The sequence below is a fragment of the Anolis sagrei genome, chromosome 5 (assembly GCF_037176765.1).
Source record: "Anolis sagrei isolate rAnoSag1 chromosome 5, rAnoSag1.mat, whole genome shotgun sequence".
Classification (NCBI taxonomy): domain Eukaryota; kingdom Metazoa; phylum Chordata; class Lepidosauria; order Squamata; family Dactyloidae; genus Anolis; species Anolis sagrei.
Genome location: NC_090025.1, coordinates 157,983,592 through 158,008,690, shown reverse-complemented (window position 1 = coordinate 158,008,690; position 25,099 = coordinate 157,983,592). Strand labels below are relative to the sequence as shown.

Genomic DNA, 25,099 nt, shown 5'->3' with positions numbered 1-25,099 from the left:
TTTTCCCTTTCTTTTTACAAAATTTAGAAACTTTTAAAGCAAATTGACACAAATATGGTATTAGTTCCTGGCTAAGGCCAATGACCCCTCCTCCATTACATCAATTAGCCCGAGAAACACTAGTTGAGCAGGACCACAAAACAACCTTTTGTCTCTGGCTTCAGATTACATTTATTCACCGTTTTGCTGAAACCTGTGCATTCAGCTTACTCAGATAAACTTCTTGAGAAAGGAAATGTGTACTGTAGTCAACAAATCTCAAAATGATGCAATGAATTCCACTGATAGCAGTGGAATGGAAGAGGAGGGGCCTGGGGATAGATGAGCAGTGCAATAACTACTGAAGGAGTGGCTGCTATTATGGTGCATCTACTCTATATATAGAATTCATGCAGTTGGACACAACTTTGAAGTGCCGTGGTTCAGTGTTATGGAATCATAAAAACTGTAGTTTATACAATTCTGTAGCTTCTACCCAAGTGTTGGTGCCTCTCCAAACTATAGCTCCCACAACACTGATCCATGACAGTTAAGGTGGTGTCAGCCTGTATTACTTCTAAAGTAGACACACTCTAAAAGACACCTAGCAGTGAGCTTCTATGCGTATCTGCTGTGAACAGAGTGGTGGGATGGTCTACTTTGCACTTCACTCAGTTTTATACACAGTCAGTGGACAATGCTGTTTGAAAGTACCAAATAAAATAAAGTGGACGGGTTCAGATGTCATTTCTACCTGTTTGGACACTTCCCTGCTTGTCTCAGTTTAATTTTACACAGGTTTATTTAAGAGCAAGTTTTCACACTCAAAAAACATGCACTATTCGAATGCATGTTTTTGGCCCAAACCAATAGTTTTGTGGACTGCAAAGCACAACACAATTCCTAGCAACATCTTGGTCTTTAAACAGCCTCTTACCTTTGATCAAAGCATAAGCATGTAGACATGTCATGTAATTGATGGAAAGCTCTTGCAGGGTGTTATCTGCCCTATGAGCAAAATGTTCCCCATCCTTCTTCTGCTTAAAAACTGGGCAATACACAATTGGTTGAAAGTTGAAGAATAATAAGGAGAATTGGGGTTTTAAAGATACACATTGGTCCCTGGTTTACAGAATCTAAAGTGCTTGGTTTTGGTTGTTGTTTTACTATGTAAATCACTGTCTAGCTAGTCCAAGGTCATACACTAAGGTGTGATTTGCTCTAAGCTTCCCAGATGTAGTCCTATACCAATCATCAACTTTTTGTTGGTTCTTTACATATCGCAAAGTCAGAGAAAGGCAAATGTAAACCTCCTCAGAAAAAAGCTTGCCAAGAAATCCCCATGATAGGCTTGCCTTTGGGTCACCATAAGCCGGAAGCAACCCGAAGGTACACAACAAATGCTAACTTTAGTATGGGGTGAAGTTATTTATTAATTTATTGTTTACAATATTTTTATATCACCTCCTAACAGTCTAAATACTCTCAGCCCACTAGAGCCTGACTGATTTTGGAAGCTAAGCTATCAGTCTTGGTTAGTACTTGCACTGGAGACGACCAAATACCAGGTGCTATAGGCTGTAGTTCAAAGGAAGGGACCAGCAGACCCACCTCTATTAATTTTTTTAATACAGTGGTTCTCAATCTGTGGGTCCCCAGGGGTTTGGCCTCCAACTCCCAGAAATCCTAACAGCTGGTAAACTGGCTAGGATTTCTGAGAGTTGTAGGCCAAAACAGATGGGGACCCACAGGTTGAGAACCACTGGTTTAAGAGCACACTATTAAATTCCTGGCATGATAGGTGATTTTAAGGGGAATATGCACACATTAGCTTGCAGCCTACAATGGCCTTCAAAGCAATGAATAAATAGAGCAATTAAAACAGTACAAAAATTTAAAAATATAATAATATATTAAAAAGAAAAGCATTTAAAAGTCCTAAAATACAATTTAAAAAGTGAAGATAATATGACACATTGACAATTGCGCAAAACAATACTGTTGCAGCTGCCCAATAGAAGCTCAAAAGAGATAAGTCAGCCTAACTGTTTGGATAGGGAGCTCCACAATTGGGGTATTACAGAGAAAACACATGTACCCATGAATGTAATTTCAAGAGATGTTGGGACACACAACAGTTTTATTTGACATTTTCAAATATCTGGCAGGTACGCATTGACAGCATTTTTTCAGATATCCTGTCCTGAAGCTGTTGCAATCCCAATTAGAAGTTGCCAGTGCTTGCACTGTATCGTATAAGCTCATGTATTAATGGCCAAAATTTGGATTTTATATGACCCATTATGCCGAGAAGGGAAAGCATCAGTGCCATCATAAGCTTTTCTTCATAGGGTCAGAAACTATACCACTCTGGCATTCAAAAAGGGTTTTCACCACTCTACCCAGAGAAAAAGGAATAATCTCCTCTGAATAGAGTGGTGATGAGAAAGAGCTTAGTATGTCCCAGGAGTACCTAAAAGAAGTACCAGCCTCCTCTAGTCTCTCCACTACGGCACCATTTGCACCTCAGTATCCAGAGTCATCGTCTAGTGCTTGGGTTGGCAGCAATTCAGAGCAAATAATAATCACTAAAAGTAGAGCTGTCTCGCAATGTCACTAAGGTACAAAAATCATTTTTAAAACTTCTAAGTCAGACATGACTGGACTACATTTATTGCAGATCCCGAATAACAGTCAACCTTAGAACAAGGTTCAAGTCCGTGCTTGACAGCCTAATGTAAAAAGTAGCAACCTTCTTCAAGCATGGTATCACGCATGACATAATAGGCTGATAGGTTAAACCTCTATCCCAAATGCTCCTGAAGAGTTGTAATTCCGTCATAAGATGATCTAGCAGTTTTATCTTTGGTTTTATCAGTGATAGTGCCCTCTGATATTACAGGGATGCTTTAAATTATGTTGCCTGATTTTGTCTCTTGTACTTATTTTGCTGCTACCCAATAGCTCACATTTATTGTCCAGTTATATTTAACACCCAGAAATTGGATGAATGTCACCCATGCCTTCATTTACTTTTAATGCACAGCAAAGTCTCTATTATATATGCCTAAGCATGTTTTAGAGATCTGTTGCTAAATGGCAGATCTATCTGTTGGGCCTGAAACCAGGTTTGTTCACAATTGTGGGAATTGAAGTTCAAAACACCAGAAGGGCTGAATTTTGCCCATGCCTGTTCTAGATGCCTTCAGCTCAGTTTTTGCATCTCTGCAGTTATGCAGAAGCTATCTAAATTAAATACACAAACTTACTAAAACAGCAAGATTCAGAACAGCACTCTTGCTCACACTTATTAACTGCAGTTCTTTAGACCATATTCCCAGTAGACCAACTCACTCATTTTACCAGTACTTAGGCAAGAATTTTTAATTCGTTGAGAAAAGAACTGACAAAATAATTTAGAAAATAGGAATTCCTATCCACGCCCATCCAGGCCACAATCTTCCTCCCCACAATCTGCTAGTCTTGAGCATCCAACTTATTCACTTTACTGTTGGAAACAACCACATTCGGTGATATGGATGCTTGCTTTTACAACATTATTCTTCTCACGTCTCTTAATCCAGGTAAGTGTTCTTCAGATTTTTTTTTTGCATCTAATCTAAAATGCAAGGTCAGGAAATCGGAAATTCCTCAGTTGATGTGGCCAATGCCAAAAGCTTCCGTAACTGTGATATTGCACTGAATGTTTCCACTTATTTTCTAGGCCTAGACCACCAGACTGAAATAAATCCAGTGCAAAGCAGAAAACAGGAAAACATATTTTTAGCTTTGCAACAGCTGTTTTAAAAACAGAGCAATTTTCCATCTTGCAGAATATCCTTTCTTCTTTTTGCTAACTATTTGTCCACCAGGACAAGAGGCCCAGACCAGGTTCACTGATAGATCCCTATACAAAAGAAAAAAAATACAAATGAGATGTTGAACAATGAACACGTGCATTATCCACTTAATATCTGTGGTATTTTATTGTCTTGATTCTGAGCTTTTTCTGAGATCTAGAATTTTTCTTATAACTAATTGTGGTAACTGAAAAAGGAATGTGTATATTTATATCAAGTATACCTTGTGGTATGTAGCCTTATTTAAACTCAGAGTTTGATTGAAGAGTATACTAACTTGTTTGCCAAATGCATGTTACTCACTTTTATGTTGAAGATGCATTACAGACTTCCATGCCCTTTGTTCTCCATTCTAACACAATACTAAAGGTAGTACTTGGGTACTAGGAAGTATTGGCTTATCACCTAAATTTTCTTCTACCTCACCCCCTTTTGGATAGCTCTAAATCCATGCTGCCTGAAGAATTCTGAGATATGAAATTCAAAAATAACTATCTCAAGGTCTGGCTAAAGTGTATTTCAAATCAGTATGTGGAAAAAGTAGCAATCATTACCACAAGTGTGTAGGGCGCTTCCTTTTTCTGCACCTCCTCTGTGGCACTTGAGGTAGAGGGTTCTGAAGAGCTGGGGCCTGTTGGGGATGTGTCGATAAAGGTTTCATCCACTACACGGAACCGGATTTCCTCCCCTCTGTCCATATACAGGTCATGAGCTCCTTCTTCGGTTTCATATTCCCAAACCCACACTTGTTCTGCTTCATCGCTGACCACAAGGAGGGTTAAGGCCAATAGTGTCATGAGATGAACATGAAGTTCACATTCACAGCCGGAAATGTTCTCTCAAATATGGGCTTCCTTATTCAAAACATTCATCTGTCTTAACTTGTCTTAACTACAAATCATGCAGATTATAGTTATAAATATCTCATACTATGTTGTGCGAAAGGAACTTTTTACTCAATGGACAAGTTTGTCTCTGGGGTTTGGAAGGAATCTGGCAAAAGAAAAGACTGCCAGAGGCATATTACAAGAGTCTAAGTCAGAAGAAATTTAGATGATCCAGCTCCATTGACTTCACTCTCTGGCCATGAACACAATGGTCTTTCTAAAGAAAATTATCCAATCTTTGGAATAGAAGTTAATGTTATAAAGACTGTCTGTACAGTCAGTAGTCAGCCCTTCATATCTACAGAATCAACATCTATAGCTTTAAAAAACCTTGATTTTGTTATTTTATATAAGGGATATACATGAGCATATACAGATTTTGGTATTTAGGAGGAAGTCCTGGAAACAAACCCCATCAGACAAGATTGTTCTTTTTCTACATTATTTGTTCATTGCTCAGGATGCCCTTGTGTGTTGGGAGGCAATATAGCAATACCGTATATACTCAAGTATAAGCTGAGTTTTTTATCCCTTTTTTAAGGCTGAAAAAGCCCTCTTTGGCTTATACTCGAGTCAAAGTTATTATTTTTTTTACTGTTATTATTACTACTACTACATTTATTATTACATTTGCATTATTTAACTCTATTATTTTATTGAATTTATTATCTTACTGTGTTTATTATTACATTTATTATTTTACTCTATTTTAGTATTACATTTAAATTTATTTATTTATTATTAAAATAATTACATTTTCATTATTTTACTCTATTATTATTATCAGGATACATAAGCACATTTGCATTGAAGAAGGTTAGAATAATCAGTTGGACAATCTTATCTTAAATTGCACTTTTATGTAAATATTCAAAAACATTTAACTTACTGATGCCCCAATTAATGTAATTTTATTGGTATCTATTTTTATTTTGAAATTTACCAGTAGCTGCTGCATTTCCCACCCTCGACTTATACTCGAGTCAATACGTTTTCCCAGTTTTTGTGCTAAAAATGGGTGCCTTGGCTTATATTCAGCCCGGCTTATACGGGTAATTTAAATAATAAATATAATGGATTTTTAAAACATTTATTATCATGGAGGATACAATTTGGCAGGCTGCTGCAGAGATTCTGGAGGAATGATGATATCATCAAAGAACCCAAGGGAAACTGCAAGAAGAACATTCAGATTAACACAGAAGCCATTAGGGTATAACATGATGTTAATTCTCTCTTCAGGCCCCCCACAGATATATCTGAATACAGGTCTAGAATTTTAATAAAAATTAAAATTTACCATGAACTCCTTCTAGACTGCAGCCTTTTATCTCTCCAACCAAAATCTCATCAAGAAAGGGATGAAACACCACATACCGAAAATGCACTATAAAGAAGGAAGCAGATTTTCCTTAGATAAATGTTTCACTTGTATGTTGTCAAAACATACATGTGCACAAAATTAGCATAGCAACATTGTATAGCACGAGAAAAAGCATGGTATAAATGCAGCTAATAAATAATTACAGCTGTACTTGCAAGGCAAATGAGCATAAGCCAGTTTGTTAACAGATTGAACATCAAGATAGAATATGGAACAAGTGTATAAGTGTGAGAATGCTAGCATTAAATGAGAAAATGTATACAGCATGGCAGAAATGGTACCTTAACCTGTCCTAAGCAAAAATGGTACCAAGGATGAAGGAGAATGAACATAATTTTTTCAGTTTCGTATGCCACAAAAATGTGCTTTCCAGCTGTATTATGTATCAGCACAACAGAGTTATAATAAAAAAATATGGAGTGCTGTGGTTACCCAGAAATTATTATGTTGCCTAGAGGGTAGTCTTGAAGATCCATAGTTGTCAGATCCAAAAATAATTGACATGGAAAACAACAGGCAAACCTTTTGTGTGTGATGCACCATCTCCTGGGAATATGTAGGAGTCCTCCAGCTTTGTAATGTCATAGAGACAAATACAGAGGCCAACATTATACACAACCTGTTTAGAGAAATAAATCCAAAAATCAATGAAGTTGAATACTTTGGAAGAGATGTGTTAGCCCCCTTGAAACAGAACAAGGAATACTGTACCAACAAACCAAACTGGTGAACGGATCTATAACTGGATAGATAAAAATAATTCAAATATGCAAGTAACGCTACAAGAACAAGAAAGAATGATAACAGAGGGGGTGGTTAAGGGGGAAATGAAGGTTCATACTTCTGAGTAGCCAGTCTCCTTATCAATTTCTCATTATTTTCAACATCTCTTCACTCTTCTATTTCATGTCATGTGGGAGCTCATTTACATATTAAATGTAACTAGTGAAAAGATACTAAATTTATATTGATCAAAATCAGCGACTTTACAGTGTATAATTTTAGCATTGCAGCTACATTCATTAAATATATGAGACAGCACCATGACTGTCCACACGACATTTGTCCACAATCCTTCATTCGCTTAACTGGGAATAATCTGCCTTTGACATATGTAAGATGGAGCAGTAAATAATAATAATAATAATAATAATAATAATAATCTTTATTTGTTCACTGCCTTTCTCACCCCTTTGGGGAACTCATGGTGGCCTACAGCTCTGGCAAAATTCAATGCCATATAGACACAGTCATAAAAACGTATTCCAACAAATAAACAATTAAAACAGATTAAGCAAATAAATACACATATTATTTGTATACACCCAAAGTTTACTGTCTTTAGAATCTGTGTGACAGTATAGTAGTGAGACAAACCATGCAAAGTTTACCTTATTGGCCAGTTTCTTATTTAACTCTTCAGTGATGGCATCATTAAGCTTCCTTTCAAACTGCCATGGAGGGATTCGCACAGTATCTGTCATCTCCACTAACACAAACATGATAACTTGCAAAAACAATGCTCCTGGGGAGAAGGGAAAATCAGCAAGAGGACTCTCCTTTCTGTAGTGATAGCTGTTGGAGAAGAAAGTGGCAAGTTCTAATTGTGGTCTAAGGGAAGAAAACGCCAACACTTGAGCAAAATATAAGATCAGCTTATCCTTCGATTTTATACTGGTGGAAGGAGGCTTAAATCATTGGTAGGAATTGTGTGACTCCTCAAAATGTTGTCAGGCTGCAACTACAATTGTGAGGAACACTGAATGTTGTACTAGGTATTATTTATTTATCGTATCAGGGGCAAACCAAACAGTTGCATTGCATTTTTTAACAAAACACGAAGTTTGCAAGCTTGGTAGTTGATTAAATGTCCTTTGACCAGTATCTGGCCACTTGGAGTGCCCCTGGTGTTGCTGCATTGTGCATGTGGCAGGGCTCAGGCTGAATTGTAATAGGTTTGTCTGTGGTTTGCTCTTCTCCACACTCGCATGTTGTGGATTCCACTTTGTAGTCCCATTTCTTTAGGTTGGCTCTGCATTGGAGAAGAAGCCTCTCCTAGTTTTGGCTTCTTCTCTTACTGGTTACATTAGAAGGGAATTTGCAACTGGAAGTAGTTTGAGGCCCAGAACCACAGAAAGGACATACAGAAGGGATCTTCTACCACAGTGGTTCTCAACCTGTGGGTCTCCAGGTGTTTTGGCCTAAAACTCCCACAAATCTTAACCAGTTTACTAGCTGTTAGGCTTTCTGGGAGTTGAAGACCAAAACATCTGGGGACCCACAGGTTAAGAACCACTGTTCTACCACATGCATGGGCCAACTTGGGCCCTCCAGCTGTTTTGGACTTCAACTCCCACAATTCCTAACAGCCTCAGGCCCCTTCCTTTTCCCTCTCAGCCGCTTAAGTGTGTTATACCTGTTCTACCATCAGTTACAACTTGCAAAGGCCTGCTTTGAGGTAGTTTATTGAAGCCAGCAGTGGCTTTCTATCCACACAAGCAGTCAGCATCCCCAACAGAACAGAAGACCCTCCAAAGATGGAAGCATATCTTTCCTAGAGCACCTCTCCGTTGTTTTCGATTATATCCCTGGAAATCAGAAATGCATCTAACTCACCCACAACCGCTTCGCCACGCGACCCTCTCCTTCTCCAGCAGGCGATAAACATCCGTTCGGGTTACCGCACCACGCATGCGCGGCAAACAGCAAGGCTACGAAGAGGAAGTAGAACACTGGAAAACGCTGTGCATGGTGGGAGCTGTAGTTTGGAGCGCTGGGAACAAGTCACCCTCCTGTGTTCACAGATCCTTTACCCAAGCCTTCATGGCCTGACCATATTTTTTTAAATCCGAAAAGTACACATTTATTTTATACCAGCCGTCCCCTGCCAGGCGTTGCTGTGGCCCAGCATGGTGATCTGGACAATAAAGTAATGAGAAAGTGTTGATTTCTAATATATGTAATTTCTTTATGCTTGTTAGTAAACAGTATTTCTTGCTGTTTCTTTGTCAGTGTTGATGTGGAGATTGTCTGATTTGCCTACTCTGGAACATGCAACATATAATTGTCCTTCTTTAGGGGTCCCTTTCAAATCTATACTATGCGCGTGAATCATATGACTGGGTGGCTCTTTGTCAAAAGGACTTTGTTTACGTTTTCTTGCCCTGGTGAAGAGAGTTGGACTGGATGGCCTTAAGTATTTTCTGTTGGCAGTGGGAGTTCTGTGTGCCAAGTTTGGTTCAATTCCCTCATTGGTGGAGTTCAGAATGCTCTTTGATTGTAGGTGAACTATAAATCCCAGTAACTAAAACTCCCAAATGTCAAGGTCTATTTTGCACAAACTCCATCTGTGTTCATATTTGGGCATATTGAGTATTCCTGCGAAATTTGGTCCAGATCCATCATTTTTTGAGTCCACAGTGCTCTCTGGATGTAAGTGAACTGCAACTCCCAAACTCAAAGTCAATGTCCACCAAACTCTTCAAGTGTTTTCTGTTGGTCATGGGAGGTCTGTGTGCCACGTTTGGTTCAGTTCCATCGTTGGTGGAGTTCAGAATGCTCTTTGATTGTATGTGAACTATAAATCCTAGCAACTACAATTCCCAAATGACTAAATCAAAATTTTTGAGTGATGGTCACTCCTTGGGTTAGTAGGTGTCTTGTGGCCAAGTTTGGTGTCAATATGTCCAGTGGTTTTTGAGTTATGTTAATCCCACAAACGAACATTACAAGTGGTTCTCAACCTGGGGTCCCCAGATGTTTTTGGCCTACAACTCCCAGAAATCCCAGCCAGTTTACCAGCTGTTAGGATTTCTGGGAGTTGTAGGCCAAAATAATCTGGGGACCCCAGGTTGAGAACCACTTAGGATGTTTTATATAAAGGATGTCAATTTTCTACGCCACTGTATATAAGAGGACTTGAATATCCGCAGAATACTCAGAAAAGTTAAACCAGCTAACACTTTCAAACAAAGTATTCCTGCAGGCAGCAACCAACCGGGCTTTGAAGCTGCAAGGCCATTCAATGCTAATGAAGGTCGCCAATTGCAACATTCACACTTGCCTCAAGCAGACAAGAGTTCTGGACATTCCACAGAATATAAACCCCACTTGTCCAGTTTCCAACAGAACTCACAACCTCTGAGGATGCCTGTCATAGATGTGGGCAAAACGTCAAAAAAGAATGCTTCTGGAACATGGCCATGCAGCCCGGAAAACTCACAACAACACAGTGATTCCGGCCATGAAAGCTTTGGACATGACATCAATCCATTCTGTTCAACAAGGCCTTGTTGTTGTGTACCCTGAAGCAGTTTCCAACCTGTGGCAACCCTATCACGGGTTTCCTTGCCAAGATAGATTCAAGAAGCTTCCTCTTCCGCAAAAAAAGGGTTTCTATTTCGACTTTCCCGCCCTTTTTTCTCCCGCTGGGCCTAGAACTACAAACCCCAAAGTTCTTTCCATGTTTCGATCTTAGGCGTCTAAATCGTGCCTGCGTTCCGGTCGTGCAATTTGAGCGCTTTTGTCGTAATGGACTAAAGCACTACCCTCCTACATGTGGCTAAAATAATGGAAAACGCTGATAATATGCATTTGCCATTTATTAGCCGAGTTGTCTATGAAGAGAGGATTTTTTCCTGATCCGGCAGATCGCGGGCACCTCTACCTGCTCTAGGCCCCTGAGAAGCGAGGGCGCCTTGAAGCCCCTTCGCGAGTTTCCAAGATGTCGGCGCCGCTGGCGGTAATTTCAGGTGAGAAGAGCCCCGAGTTTGGCCTGAGGCTCATTCGGGGACGGGGCGGCATCGTTTTGGGGTTGCCTTGCCCTGTCTTTGGGCCCTGCGCCACTCTTTGCCGTGGAAGGGAACGTGGAGGACTGCCTGAGACCCACAGCAGCCAAGTTCTATGGGGCTTGCTCCTAAGTACATGAGTATAACCCAGTGCAGTTACATAACAGTGTAGATCAGGCAGGGGCAAACTTTTGGAAACTCCCACAATCCTTAACAGCCTTAGGCAGTGGTTCTCAACCTGTGGGTCACCAGATGTTTTGGCCTTCAACTCCCAGAAATCCTAACAGCTGGTAAACTGGCTGGGATTCCTGGGTTGTAGGCCAAAACAACTGGGGACCCACAGGCTGAGAATCAGTGGCTTAGGGGGGAATGGAAAGGTCCTGAGGCTGTTAGGGATTGTGGGAGTTGAAGTCCAAAACACCTGGAAGGAGGGGTCAAGTTTGCCCACGCCTGGTATAACCACTCTGGGTCTCCTCGATTCAGAGAGAAGCACGGAGGAATAGTGGTATTAATAAAATAGAATTGTAAGATAATAGAATGATAGTTTTCTAAGGACAGGCAATACATTCCTAAGCTTACTTCTTTAGCAGCAACTTTGATACCAGAGGCAGGGAAGAGTAGGAATAGGTTTCTGTATACAATTTGTTAAGGGGAAGTGATAAGTATAAGAATGTTTAAACACTGAATATGTAAAACTACAATAAATATTTTTTTTTAAAAAAAGGAATAGGTTCTGGCAGCCACTTAAAGAAAAAACAAAATGCTGCATGAATGTGTTTTCATAGAATCATAAGAGTTGGACTAGACCGCATTGGCCATCCAGGCAAACCCCATTCTGTCATGCACAAACAAAGCATCCCAACCACCACAATCAGGTGGACAATTTCAACAGAAAGGAGGAAACTATGAAAATGAGCAATGTCAGGCGAACACTATTAAAAAACTAAAAGCAGGGAAGCAAATAAAGAACAACACTCAAAAACAGGGAAATTCCAGACAAGAAATAATCAGGGCCAACTAATCACCTCCTAAGAAAGGATTTCCTCATTCAGGAAGTAGCCAAGCTTTAAAGCTGCAAGGCTATTCATTGCTAATCAAGGCAATCAGTTGTAACATTCCCATTTGCCTCAAGCAGACAAGAGTTCTTTCTCCCACTCTGAACATTCTACAGATATATAAACCGCACTTGCCTAGTTTCCAACAGACCTCACAATCTCTGAGGGTGCCTGCCATAGATGTGGGTTAAACATCAGGAAAGAATGCGTCTGGAACATGGCCATATAGCCTGGAAAACTTACAGCAACCCATCCAGCCTCTGTTTAAAAGTCTCCAAGGAAGAAGCTTCCATCGCACTCTGAGGCCGAGAGTTCCATTGTTGAACAGCTCTAATAATAATAATCACAATAATAATGCTTTGTTTATATCCCTCCCCCTCGTTCCAAAGGGATTTGGGGCAGCTTACAACACAGAATACAAGATAACAGTCACACAAGCAGAAAATTAAACAAACAAATCACAATAAATAAAATCTAACAAACATAATTACTTACAACTTATAGCTATCAATCATATAACTATAAGACTTTAAACTTATGGTCAGGAGGTTCTTCCTAATGTTCAGGTGAAATCTTCCTGAGATGTAAATATGCGCCTTAGTATTCTCCCATTTGGTGGAAAACCAACAAATATTTTGTGGCATGCATTTTTTGTAGTTTACAACTTATTTATACTGGTGGGCTTGCTTTGAATGTGTGTGTGTGTGCTTTGAATGTGAGCTCCCCCCCAGCACCAACTGCTGCTCTGAGATCAGAGTGAAGAGAGGGGCCAGGAAGGCATTTCCATCTTGTCTCCTGCACTGTGCTTATAATATAATATAATATAATATAATATAATATAATATAATATATTGTATATACATATAATATTGATACTATTATAATGTAATACAATATAGTACTACGAATAATATTACAGTATAATGTTATAGTACAATATAGTAATATATAATATTAATATTGTGCTATGGTAATAATATAATATATTGTATTTACATATTGTAAGCTGCTCTGAGTCCCCTTCAAGGTGAGAAGGGCAGCATATAAATATTGTAAATAAATGCAGTTTTTCTACTTCTTGGGAGGGAGTTGGATTGGATGGCCCACAAAGACTCTTTCAACTCTATGATTCTATGTTATCAAATAAATGATTACCCACATAGGGACTTTTCTTTTGCTTTCCTGTCTCTGTTCACTAAGCTGATTGCTGCTTTTGTAAAAAATTAATTAATTTATCTTAAATATTTTTCTGTAAAATATTTTTGCACATGAATAATGTTTAATCATAATATTCACTTGTGGTAAATATCTTGCTTTTTTCTTGCTTTGTCTATTTTGCTTTTAGCTGCCAGTTTATGGGGACCCTACAAAGACATTTGGCAAGCAGTTGTTAATGCCATTTGGAAAAGGCAACCTGAAGCAATACATATTCTTGACCAGATTTTAAAGAAGCATAAACCTGATTTTATATCACTCTTCAGAAATCCGGTAAAAAGCAAACTTTTCTTCTCCCGGTAATGGGATAAAATAGTGTTGCTGGCATTGTGTGATTTTTATAACTATATTTATTATGTTTATATGTATTAAAATAATGAAGGATAGGTTTTTCTAACTGAATTTTTAATAACGTAGTGAAACTGTTTCTTCTTTATTCTAACTTGAATATTTCAGATTGTATTATAAGAAGTTTCTCAACTATTATAATTAAATTGATTTGACTGATAGATTTTAAAATTAAACGTGTATTCTAAGAGGCCTGCTGTTGCTAGAAAAGAGGGAAATAATCTAGAACTGGGATAGGAGTCATCCTTCAAATGTTTTTGGTCCTCAGATCTCAGCATATCTTGCCACCATAGCTCATGGTGAAAAACAATAGGAACTAGAGTCCAGTATCCTGAGGGCTATGTTATTCCTATCCTTGCTCAGTAGATTTGAAATCATAATGCCTATTTGGAAAGCTTTTAAACTCAAATTACAGTTACATCATTGTCATCATCATCATCATCATCATCTTTATTTATACCCCACCTTTCTCCCCGTCAGGACTCAAGGCAGCTAACACTCCACACTAGATAAGTTTAGAAGTGATTTTAATGTTTATATTGATACGTTTTTAATTCCACGTTTTAATGTTAAATGATGTCATGTTTTATGATTTAATTGATAATTGTATGTTATTTTTGTTATGCTAGGTTTCTGTATGTGAGGCATTAAAATTTGCCATAATTACGTTAGAAACCACTTTGATTCCCCCGTTGGGGTGAGAAAAGTGATATACAAGTGAAATAAATAAATCAAAGATGCATACCCAACGGACTTAAGTATCATATCCTTGAGTCAGAAGAAAGAAAAGCTGCAAGGATGAGATTAATGCAACAATTAAAGCTACATTTTCTATCCATGTATAAATATGTTTTGCCTATATTTTAATATTTAGTTCATATCTGATATCAATAGATGTTTGAATTTGTTTGTTTTGCAGCCAAAGAATGCCCAGCAGCATCAGAAGGTTCAAAAAGCAAATACAGAAGGAATTGCTATCCAGGGACAGCAGGGAACCAGGTTGTTACCAGAGTCGCTCATCAAAGAGGCCTTTATTCTGAGTGATCTTTTTGATATTGGAGAATTGGCAGCTGTTGAACTTCTGTTGGCTGGTACGATCCCATTATGATGAACTGGTTTACAATTTTATCTTGCTTTCACAGCAGCTCAAGAGATAAAATTCCTATAAACACCTAATGCTTAATCATATGAGTTGTGCCTATTTGTATACTTGGAGTTGTAGCAAATCATGTTTGAATTCTTCTGATAATCTGAAACATTAGAATCATTGAGGCTCCTTCTACACTACCATATAAAATCCAGATTATCTCCTTTGAACTGGATTAAATGGCAGTTTACTCATATGATCCAGTTTGAAGCAAATGATATAGATTATCTGATTTGATAATCTGAATTGTATGTTAGTATTGAAGGGCCTGAGTCAGTTGTGTAGTAGTGAATTAGCACTTCTCTCAATCTCACTGATTCAATGGGTCTTTTTTAATTAGGACTATCTAAAGAATTTTGGTCTATCTATCTAGGAATTGTTACTTACTTTTGGCAAATCGTTTACTGCATATCTGATTGATCTTTATTGTACAAAATATTTTGGAAATTTCTTAGGCATGTTTTTACAATGTTAAATTCTTTCAGAAATTAGAGTAAAATGAATGCTAAGTCTTTAGTGCTGGCATAACATTTTTGAATAATGTTTTATTTTAAATACGAGTCTACTTTTGTGTTCTTTAAGTTTATGTTCATAAACACAGCATGTTGTCTTTTCAGGAGAGCACCAGCTGCCTCGTTTCCCTGGGCTAACTAGAGGTTTAGTAGCAGTCCTCTTATACTGGGATGGAAAGCGATGGATTGCAAATTCATTGCGGACACTTATCCAGTCTCGGAAAGGCAAGACATGGACATTGGAGCTCAGGTCTGTCTTTTAAATAACACTTGAACACCAGTGTTATTTCTTGGGTAAATCTGATTCTACCTGAAGGGGAAACCTGACCCCTTAGTGAGGACTTGTTTTTGCCTTTTTCTTTCTGTCATAGTACCTTCTATTTTTTTTTCTCCATCTGTTTTAATAGTGCCTCTGGATATTCCTTTTTTCTTGTTCTGGGTGTTTCATGATCATTTTCTTTCATGAAGTGAAGGTATTCTAGGGTGACTGGAGGGTCAAAGCTGCACTGTGTGGTTTCCAACTGCTGTTACACAGCCAGGTAAAAAGAAGCAATTTTTACCCTTCTGGATTTCATAAGTACATTGGAGGTCAAGAAGGGAGTTCTTACTCCTGGCTGTGCAGTAGTAGCCAAATGGTAACCAGATGTAGCCCTTGGTTACCGAATAGCCATAGAGGTGCATCTGGTAAAGGGAGCAGCCATTGTGTTACACTGACAGTTTTACTTTCTGTCAGCATCCCATTAAGATCTTTATCCTGGTTTATGTTGTATACATCTTTATGGAGTAGACTTATGCTTTGTGTAATGGTAGCACAGCGGTTCTGGATCTTTGCAATGCCTTAAAGAGATTCCAGCTCACTCATTCTAAATATGTCTGTTTCTCAGCTTCTTTATCCAGCTAGCATTAACAGTAAGCAGACATTAGCAACTAAGCATGCATGTCCTGACATATCCATGTTTTCTTCAAGTCTGGGAGCAGTCAGAAATTAGGGGAAAGAGTTATTCCAATTAGTTACATACCTTCAAAGGTTCTTATATAATATATGTGGTAAAAGTGATATTTTACTAGTTAATTTTTTTTGAATACTTGTGTTCTATGTGAATCCGAATAGTGTTGACAGGGCTTTATTTCCAGTTGTCATTTTAGAAGGTGCTCTGTTTGTTAAAATAAACATAGTTAAGAGCTCACTGTCCCTTTTGATTTCAGTCCTGAATTGGTGTCCATAACAACACGCTTTACTGATGAGCTGATGGAACAAGGTTTAACTCAGAAAATTCTGACTTTAGTGTCTCAGATTGATTTAAATGTTGAATTTGAAAAACTACAGAAAGAACGAGGGCTGGGCAGTGAGAAACACCGGAAAGAGGCAAGTACTGTTTTGATAATTTAATTCTCTGATTATAATTTCCATTGTGTAAAAGCCAGAGAGGGAAGTCCAAATTCTTTTATTCTCCTTTGGCTCATGTCTTTTTAAGTTTACTATTTATTTACTATATTTATATTCTGCTTTCTATCACTCCAAAGGAGACTCAGAGCAGCTCAACAGTATGGCAAAATTAATGCCATGTATACAAACAGAAAAAAAATTACAATATATCATATACAAACCCAATAAAACCATATACAAACTACTGTTTGTACTGTTAAAACCATGAAACCAAGTCTGAGTTATCGTTTACGTTGCTACAATTATGCTGGTTCTCTATTGCACTTATCCTAATGCCTGCTCCCACAGCCAGGTCTTTACTCTTTTCCTGAAAACCAGAAGAGAGGGGCCCAGCCTGATATCGCTGGGGAGGGAGTTCCACAGCTGAGGGGCCACCACTGAGAAAGCCCTGTCTCTTGTTCCCACCAATCATGCTTGCAATTGGGTGGGACTGAGAGCAAGGCCTCCCTGGCAGTTCTTAGTGCTCTCACGGGTTCATAGGCAGAGATATGTTCGGATAGGTAAGATTTTGTTGAAAGCTGCCCTGAGTCCTTGTGGAGAGGGGGCAGGAAATAAATAAGTTTATTATTCTTCCGTTTGAAAGACAGGATACTGATTAAATGCATCCAGGATAATAAGACTTTGAAGATCTTACTCCTGAGCAAATGTGTATAAGATATGATGGTAAATAATACGTAAGCATATTTTAAAAGTGGAATAGAGCAATAATTTATGCTTGAATTTATTCTAGGTTGCTGATCTTATCAAGGAGTGTCGGCAGTCATTAGCCGAGAGCTTATTTGTTTGGACTTGCCAGTCGCCACTGAGCCGGGATGATACTTTAATCCTTATTAGTTTCTTAGAGAAAGTAACTCTGGAAGCTGATGGCTCATTGGACAGAGTCAACATAGCACTTCTTATGACTCTTCTCTATTGCTTTGACATCAGCTTTCTAGAACACGGCTCTGAAAATCGTGAAGGTAAAGCTGATTTTCTCCCCTTTTGTTGTGATGTAATAAGATAGACAAGCCACAAAGGCAGAAAGTGTTGCTGTAAACATAAATACAAAGAATTCATCCTGGGAAGGGAATTTAGGTGTGTCAGAAAGCTTAATAGAGTACAATTCCACTTGTATCAACAGCCTTAGGAATATTTCACTTTTTTGCATGATCCTCAAAATTTGGTAGAAGACTGATTATTACAGATTTATAGACCAGAGTGCCTAGAAGTCATATAAGTGGAAATAAACCCTATAATTAAGTTCCCAATTTCACATTTTCCAGATATCTGTAGTTGAAGGCTATCTGTCTACCAAGCAACAGCAACCATAGAATTCTAGTAAGCGAACAAGTCAGGAAATGAATAATTATTACATTCAGGGAAAAAAACAATTCAGTGTTACAGACAATTCAAATACCGCATGACAGCAAAATGTACAGTATATATCTTTACTATGGTTTTCTAGTTTTAATGACTGATATGTAATTATTTAACTGAAAGTAATTAATTACTGGGGAGCTTTCTGGCCGCCAGGGGAGCTGTCGCTTTCATCTTCCATCTGCGACACTGATGAAGTACTTCCGCATTCCCCGCATGCTTTGCTGGGGTCTTTTTTATGGCCTCATAAATTAGTTAAATTAGCCTCCCCACACAAGGTGGTACCTAATTTTCCTACTTGCAACTGTCTTTCGGGTTGCAAAGGTCGACAACAAGCTACACAATTGGTCTGACATTTACTCCGACCCGGGCTGGCTTTGAACTCATGACCTTTTGGTCAGAAGTGATCTTAATGCAGCTGACACTCAGACTGCTGCGCTACAATCCCAGTGCTTTATATATCCCAAACTCTATATTTTAACTGGAAAAGTTGGGGGTCATCTTATATGCCCAGTTGTTTTATATGCCGGAATATACGGGTATATTTGTTCAACTACCCATGTTATTTTTAATTGAATTGATTTTTTTTCCTCTGTTGAGGTGTGATAAACAGCAATTTTTAATTTGTTTTCCCCTTTTTAGAGCTGATGCAGCAGATGCCTCTTTTAACAGAGAGACAGTATATAGCTGCTATCCATACACGTCTCCAAGAATCTCGCCCTTGGAAACTACCAGGTCTTCAAGCTACTATTAGATTAGCCTGGGCACTGGCCTTGCGTGGGATCTCACAGCTGTCTGATGTGACAGGTAAATTAGGCTCAAAGTGGAGTCTCATTCTCTTCATTTCAGTGAAGGAAAGCAGATCTCACAGTTTTGTTTAAGAAATCAGATTTAAGCATACGTCTGTAAAATATATTTGTCTTTCCATCTCTCTTTGTTCATCCCAGCACTGGCAGAATTCACTGAGGCTGATGAAGCCATGGCAGAGTTAGCAATTGCAGATAATGTTTTCCTGTTCCTTACGGAATCTGTGGTGAGAGCAGAAAATTTCTACCAAGATGAATTTTACATACGTAGGATTCACAGCCTAGTCACAGACTTTCTCACGCTCATGCCAATGAAAGTAAGTTATATATGTGTAGATGTAGTGCTGCTAAATAAAAATGAACCAAATATTTTCACAGATTTACCGTTATGCAAACTATATTAAATATTTCTGGGCATGAATGGTGTATATTACAATCAATGTACAAATTGTTTAAAATCCTGGACTGGGTGAAGAAAATTGGCTTTCTTTTTGAAATATAGGCACATGTTAATTTTTGCGAGTAACGTTGATGTTATACGTTATGCCATACTACAGTTCACAGTTGAAGGACTTAAATAAACCATTTAATTCATTTTCATATTGTCACTTTAGGTTTGTTGGATTCAGCCTCATTTTTAAAGTTAAGAAATCATAATTCTGTTAAGAGGACTTTGATTATTTCAGGTTGGAAATTATCATCAAAGGGTATTACTAGGTTTTATTGCTTGTATAACAGTAAGATTTCGGTAGCACAAATGGAGCAAATTTATAACCTAGTCTTCGGGCAAATAATAATTAAAAAAACCCAGAGCTTGCAAATAATTAATTTGACTCTTTTTTTTGCTGTCAGACTTACAGTCTAAACAAGACAGGACTTGGGGAAAGGAGGCTTTGGTGGGTAAGGGGATCACACTTTCGGATGCTGCAATTGTTTCTTTTCCATCACAGACCAAAGCAATGGCAGCTGAAAGGGGCTCTTACAAGCCACTGAGAACATGGCAAATGGAACTGTGCCTACCTGCCCTCCTCTTCCTCACAAGCCACAGAAATGGCAGTTTTAATTGTTTTTAAAACATTTTACATTTCATGCCTGTTCCATGACGGCAGTAGCAAGGGCTCTATGCTTCTCTATATAATTTGTTGGAGAGCAGAAACAGAAAGTTGCCATTATGGTTGTGTCTTGCTTTTGGGCTTCCTGTCCGCAACTAAATAAAATTAACGAAGTCGTGAACTAGATCCAGAGTGCCTCTTATTATGTTATTGCTTTTGCTATGTATTGAAATGATCGGTAGTTCCTTTTTAATAACAAAATATATCCACTTACCAGTATAATCACATGCATATTTACTAGAATGTTAATCCTGTTGAGATTAGTAGGGGCTAACCTCTGTGTCCACAGCACTTCTATGTAAGACTGCAATTTCACATCCACTTTGCTTGAAGGAAGTTGAGTTTAGTGAGATTTAATTGTGAATACACATATGTACGATTGTGCTGTTGTTATCTTTTAGTCTTCAGTGTTTACCTGAAGTCACTCTCCACATTATCTGGGGTTAGTTGTGCAGGGCCTCTGAAAGAGTGGGAAATCCATGAATAAAAAACTTATATTTTTTTGCCCGAGAGAACGCTTCTCTAGGGGTCTCTAGATCCTTTGGCATAGCTCTGTTAATCAAATCTACAAATAATTGAATCTGCAAAAGTCAGACCTGCAAATGTGCAGAGCCTAATGTAATGTTTGTGGGTGTTTCTGTGATTGTATAAAATAAACACATTTATGCACATGAAATGCAACAATCAGATCTGAGTAATTCTAAGAACAGAGGGATCTAATTTTCATCTGAAGCAGCTATATTTGTTTTGTTTCTGTAATTCAACAGTATCATTTAAAGAAATAGATAAATTATGTGGGAAGTATAACTGTTGGGGAAACTTATTCCTGGTGATTTTTGTGGAAAGTAATTAGGGATTTTTTTTTCATTTATCTCAATGAGACTTAACTAGGTACTGGCATTCTTTCTTTAATTTGTTCTCTCTAGTAGCAGTTGTATAAAAATGTGCCAATAATTGGTAGCCTGAAAAGAGTGCATTTTCCTCTCATTTTATTTTAATTTAACTTTTCCTTGGCTATTGTTTCTAGGTGAAACAGCTGAGAAATCGTGCTGATGAAGATGCTCGTATGATTCACATGAGCATACAGATGGGTAATGAGCCACCTCTTTCCCTTAGACGTGATCTAGAGCACCTGATGCTTTTGGTAAGTAATTTTAAAAGAAGTTAACTGGTTCCATTTTTTAAAATGTTAATTAAAAATACATGATTAGAGTGCAAAAACATGTACGCAGATTTATTTATTGTGTCAGAAGTGATTTGAAAATATAGTTATAATGTATAGAAAAACTACAAACAATGTTAAAAACTTGGCATTAAACTAAATTTTCTTTGAACAGATGCTGGCCACTTCAGTTGCATCTGGTGTCGCTGTAACCGTGCATGTAGCAGGGCTCAGGCTGCATTGTAGAAAGTGGTCTGTGGTTTCCTCTTCTCCACAGTCACATGTCATGGATTCCACTTAGCAGCCCCATTTGCAGGTTGGCTCTGCATCTCGTGGTGCCAGAATGCAGTCTGTTCAGTGCCTTCCAAGTTGGCCAGTCTTTTGTGTGTCTGGGAGGGAGTTTCTCATCTGGTATCAGCCACTGATTGAGGTTCTGAGTTTTAGCCTGCCACTTTTGGACTCTCACTTGCTGAAATGTTCCTGGAGCATCTCTGTAAATCTTAGGAAGCTATTTCTTGATTTAAGATGTTGGTTTACTAACTGATAACAAACAAAGGTTGGGCCGGAAATCCTTTCATTTCATGGCTTGGTCCTTTCATTACAGGCTGCTACTTCCCGACAGATGTCAGGTGGTGCAATGCTGGCTAAACAGTATAATTTCTCCAGTGGTGTTGGGTGTAGACATCCTGTGATAATGCGGCATGTCTCATTAAGAGCCACATCCACTGTTTTAACGTGATGAGATGTATTCCACACTGGACATGCGTGTTCAGCAGCAGAGTAGCAAAACACAAGGGCAGATGTCTTCAGTGTGTCTGGCTGCGATACCCAGGTTATACCAGTCAGTTTTTGTATGATATTATTTCTAGTACCCACTTTTCGCTTGATATTAGTGCAAATGTAATCTAATTTTTTAAAAAAAATACAGGGTTAGTCAAAATGAATAGGCCAATAAGAAAATTAATTGTACCCGAATGTATGTTTACTGTAACCAAACCACAGCTACGTAGCGACAGATAAACTATCAAAGTTTTTTTTGAGCAACACACATGTACGTTAATGCCGCTAGGCGTCGCTAGGAGTCGCTGTTTTCAAAATGGCGGAATCAGGCAAAGAGAAGGCGTTTTGTGTGATGACATTTGCTAAAACAATGTCAGTAATTACGGTCCAGATGTGGAATGAACTGGACTATCGCTTGGACGTCTGCCGTGTCACACGGGGCGCCCATATTGAACATCTCTGAAGGTGAGACAAAACTTTGATAATTTATCTGTCGATACGTAGCTGTAGTTTGGTTACAATAAACATACATTCGTCTAAAATTAATTTTCTTATTGGCCTAATCATTTTGACTAACCCTGTATATGTATATGAAAAATAATGTTATACTTAATTGGGCCATTTTGTCTATTAGTGTATATTTAAGTGTGCAGTGCTATAATTTTGTAAAATTTTATCTTGTAACAATTTTCTAAAAGAGAAAACTCCAAAGTTGGAACCTTTAAGGAATTATAATGTGAAGGTAGAATAGCGACAAACTTTATGTATCAGTATATGTAAAAGTTAAAGTATTATATATGCTTGTTCATCCGTTTGTACTCAAAGGCTGTAACTAGGTGAAGTGGTCTTCCATAATGTCACTAGGTTGGCTGTTGCTAAATGAAGTGGCCCTTTGTTATGTCACTGAGAAAGAAATGAGATGTGTGTATGAGAGGAAGGAAGGAAGGAAAGAAAGAAAAAGAAAATAAATGAGAAAGTAGGGGGAGAAGAGTTAAAGAAAAAGGTGGGAAGGAAGGAAAGAGGAAGAATGGATGAAAGCAAGGGGGTAAGGGCCCCTCCCAGCACACAAGCAATGTTAGGTGTATGTGCTTCCAGTATCTTTATAAATATGTATACAACAGCTACTTCTTCCAGGAATTATTGCTCATAATGATATGACTCATTTTTCTCCCAGTCAGGCCACTGAGAGTTTTGTTAGAACATACTGCCCTGAGGATATTTCCCAGTCTTTTGTCTCACTCTTCATATCCCACAGTTGTTTTACGAATCAGGGAAGGATTGTTGGTGAAGTAACTGTTTATCAGCCATGCACCACATTCAGATTGCAATGTTAGTAAAAGCTCCTGAAGTGAAAGATTGATAGAGATGGTAAGCAAGAGAGATGATTTGTTGATATGTGTGGCTTACTCTGCCCTCCTATCCCTTTCCTTTGCAGATTGCTGAATTGTACAGTGAGGATCCCTTTAATCTGGAACTTGCTCTTGAGTATTGGTGTCCTTCAGAGCCTTTGCAAAGCACCACTATTATAGGATCATATCTTGGGATGGCACACCAAAGACCGCCTCAGCGTCAGGTTAGAAAAGATCTCTCTCTCTCTCTCTCTCTCTCTGTGTGTGTAACACTTCCCTGCCAGATGGCTGTAAAGATTACTCTGCAGACTAGTCACCATTCAGAATTTTGAAACCCGAACTTTTTTTTATTTCTGAATTTTTGTTAGTCCACATAATAACACAATGACTTCAAAATTATTTTTAAGTCAAATATGTCAGTCCGTTAAGAAAACTGCTCAGCATTTTTATAATGATCAATGTAAGAATATATCAAGAGAAGAATATATACCAGCTTTGTAGTTATGGTTTTATTAAGGGAACAGAGATCTGAAACCTTTGAAATGGTTCCTAATTTGCTTACAAAAGAGTAATGTCATTGTAGCCTAATTTTACCCTTTAAAATAATTGGAATTTAATTGTGGTTGAATCATTCCTTTAATGTTGTGGAAGTCGAAATCGGAGTAAAATTCTTCAACTCTGTAAGTATTAAAATGAGCAAATGTGATTTGAGTAATTGTTAGTCATTTGAAGAAACTATACACACTATTATAATCATGGGTCAGTTTTGGAGACTTTTGCCGGATACTGGCATAGATCTATTTGATAATACCAAGTAGAGTAGACCAATTGGATTAATAAGTCATTACTCATGTTTCTATTGATTTCATGTTTTGTTTTTGTTTTAGAAAAAAGAGATAGGAATTAGGGCTAGTTCTTTGAAGAGAAATGATGCTACTTCATCTAAAATGCAGCTCTTCTTGTTATAGGTTGTTTTATCTAAATTTGTTAGACAAATGGGAGACCTCCTTCCGCCAACGATTTATATTCCTTACCTGAAAATGCTCCGTGGATTGGCCAACGGGCCCCAGTGTTCTCATTACTGCTTTACTTTATTAAAGGGCAATGGCGGCAGTCATGGTAAGAAATATGGCCCCAAAAGAGCCGAACACTTACTTCATGTTTCATTGGTCTTACTTAGCAAGGCAGCTTGTCTTTAAAGAAAAGAAAGGTGAAAACTTGGATCAACTTGAAAGCTATTTTATTATGCTGCCATGTCTCACAATTCTTTGTTTATTATTACATTTCTAATTAATGTTTGATATTTTTTTTAATTGATATTCCTAACGTGATGTTGTTCAGCCTAAAGAGTTAAGATTATGAGTGTTATCTTTTCAGTTTTCTTTCTCTTGGTCTTAGTTTTAATTCTTAATCTTCAGGTTGTGGGACCTAGAAATATAGTGTAACTGATTCCTTTCTACTACTGGCTGTGGCTTCTGTTGCCTTAACTTCTTGTAGATAGCGTTGCTTGTTTTGAATGATAGAGAAGCACATTAAGTATAAAGTAGTGGACCCAGTAACAAAATCTTAAAGTGCTGGATGCTTCTGTTGAGGATTCTAGACAGCTAAGGTAATTTCCAGGATACTGTATTTCATCCCTCTCCCCAGTTTTCTGTCCTTGTTCCTCAACAGTTGATCAGGGACAAAAATACTGGGCATACTTAAGTCTTCTTGAGATTTTGGAGGGGTCTCTTCACCTTCCATCCATGTCCCCCTTCCCAGAGGTTTGTGATTTCTCCAAGTCTGTTGGAGTAAATGTGTGTGCATTATACCACTTTGGTTACTGAAGGCTCCGTTATCAGTAAAATAACTAATAGAGGATGGAGCAACAGCACTCCCTGTGGCCGAAATCAAGCACAACCTCCAGGATGCTG

General features: G+C 38.2%; 2 protein-coding genes across 3 annotated transcripts in view; one reads left to right on the top strand and one right to left on the bottom strand.

Moving 5' to 3' along the window:
• Positions 1–3,348: 3,348 nt before the first annotated feature.
• On the bottom strand, positions 3,349–8,921 carry POLR3H (RNA polymerase III subunit H). Of its 2 annotated transcripts, none has more exons than XM_067469147.1 (7): positions 8,727–8,921; positions 7,502–7,685; positions 6,633–6,729; positions 6,027–6,113; positions 5,836–5,899; positions 4,394–4,601; positions 3,349–3,886 (listed from the first exon to the last, which is right to left on the bottom strand). In XM_067469147.1, the coding sequence occupies exons 1-7, from the start codon at positions 8,801–8,803 to the stop codon at positions 3,833–3,835; spliced, it is 771 nt and encodes a 256-aa protein (XP_067325248.1). In that variant the 5' UTR covers positions 8,804–8,921; the 3' UTR covers positions 3,349–3,832. The 2 variants fall into 2 exon arrangements, with proteins under 2 accessions (XP_067325248.1, XP_067325249.1); XM_067469148.1 differs by having other exon boundaries at positions 7,502–7,635.
• A 1,869-nt stretch (positions 8,922–10,790) lies between these two features.
• NUP205 (nucleoporin 205) overlaps positions 10,791–25,099 on the top strand; it is a 53,875-nt gene continuing 39,566 nt past the window's right edge. Inside the window, exons 1-11 of the mRNA XM_060777232.2 lie at positions 10,791–10,861; positions 13,298–13,440; positions 14,435–14,606; positions 15,280–15,424; positions 16,381–16,540; positions 17,352–17,580; positions 18,620–18,784; positions 18,925–19,100; positions 20,923–21,039; positions 23,273–23,410; positions 24,155–24,305. Coding sequence (XP_060633215.2) covers positions 10,834–10,861; positions 13,298–13,440; positions 14,435–14,606; positions 15,280–15,424; positions 16,381–16,540; positions 17,352–17,580; positions 18,620–18,784; positions 18,925–19,100; positions 20,923–21,039; positions 23,273–23,410; positions 24,155–24,305 — 1,624 coding nt within the window. The 5' untranslated portion in view covers positions 10,791–10,833. The remainder of the gene's footprint in view (positions 10,862–13,297; positions 13,441–14,434; positions 14,607–15,279; positions 15,425–16,380; positions 16,541–17,351; positions 17,581–18,619; positions 18,785–18,924; positions 19,101–20,922; positions 21,040–23,272; positions 23,411–24,154; positions 24,306–25,099) is intronic.

Coding starts and splice junctions, on each gene's coding strand:
- POLR3H (XM_067469147.1), bottom strand. CDS start 8,803: ATGCGTGGTGCGGTAACCCGAACGGATGTTTATCGCCTGCTGGAGAAG. Junction 7,686..8,726: donor GCGTGGCGAAGCGGTTGTGG/GTGAGTTAGATG, acceptor CTTCTCCAACAG/CTATCACTACAGAAAGGAGA. Junction 3,887..4,393: donor AAGCGCCCTACACACTTGTG/GTAATGATTGCT, acceptor TCTTTTGTATAG/GGATCTATCAGTGAACCTGG.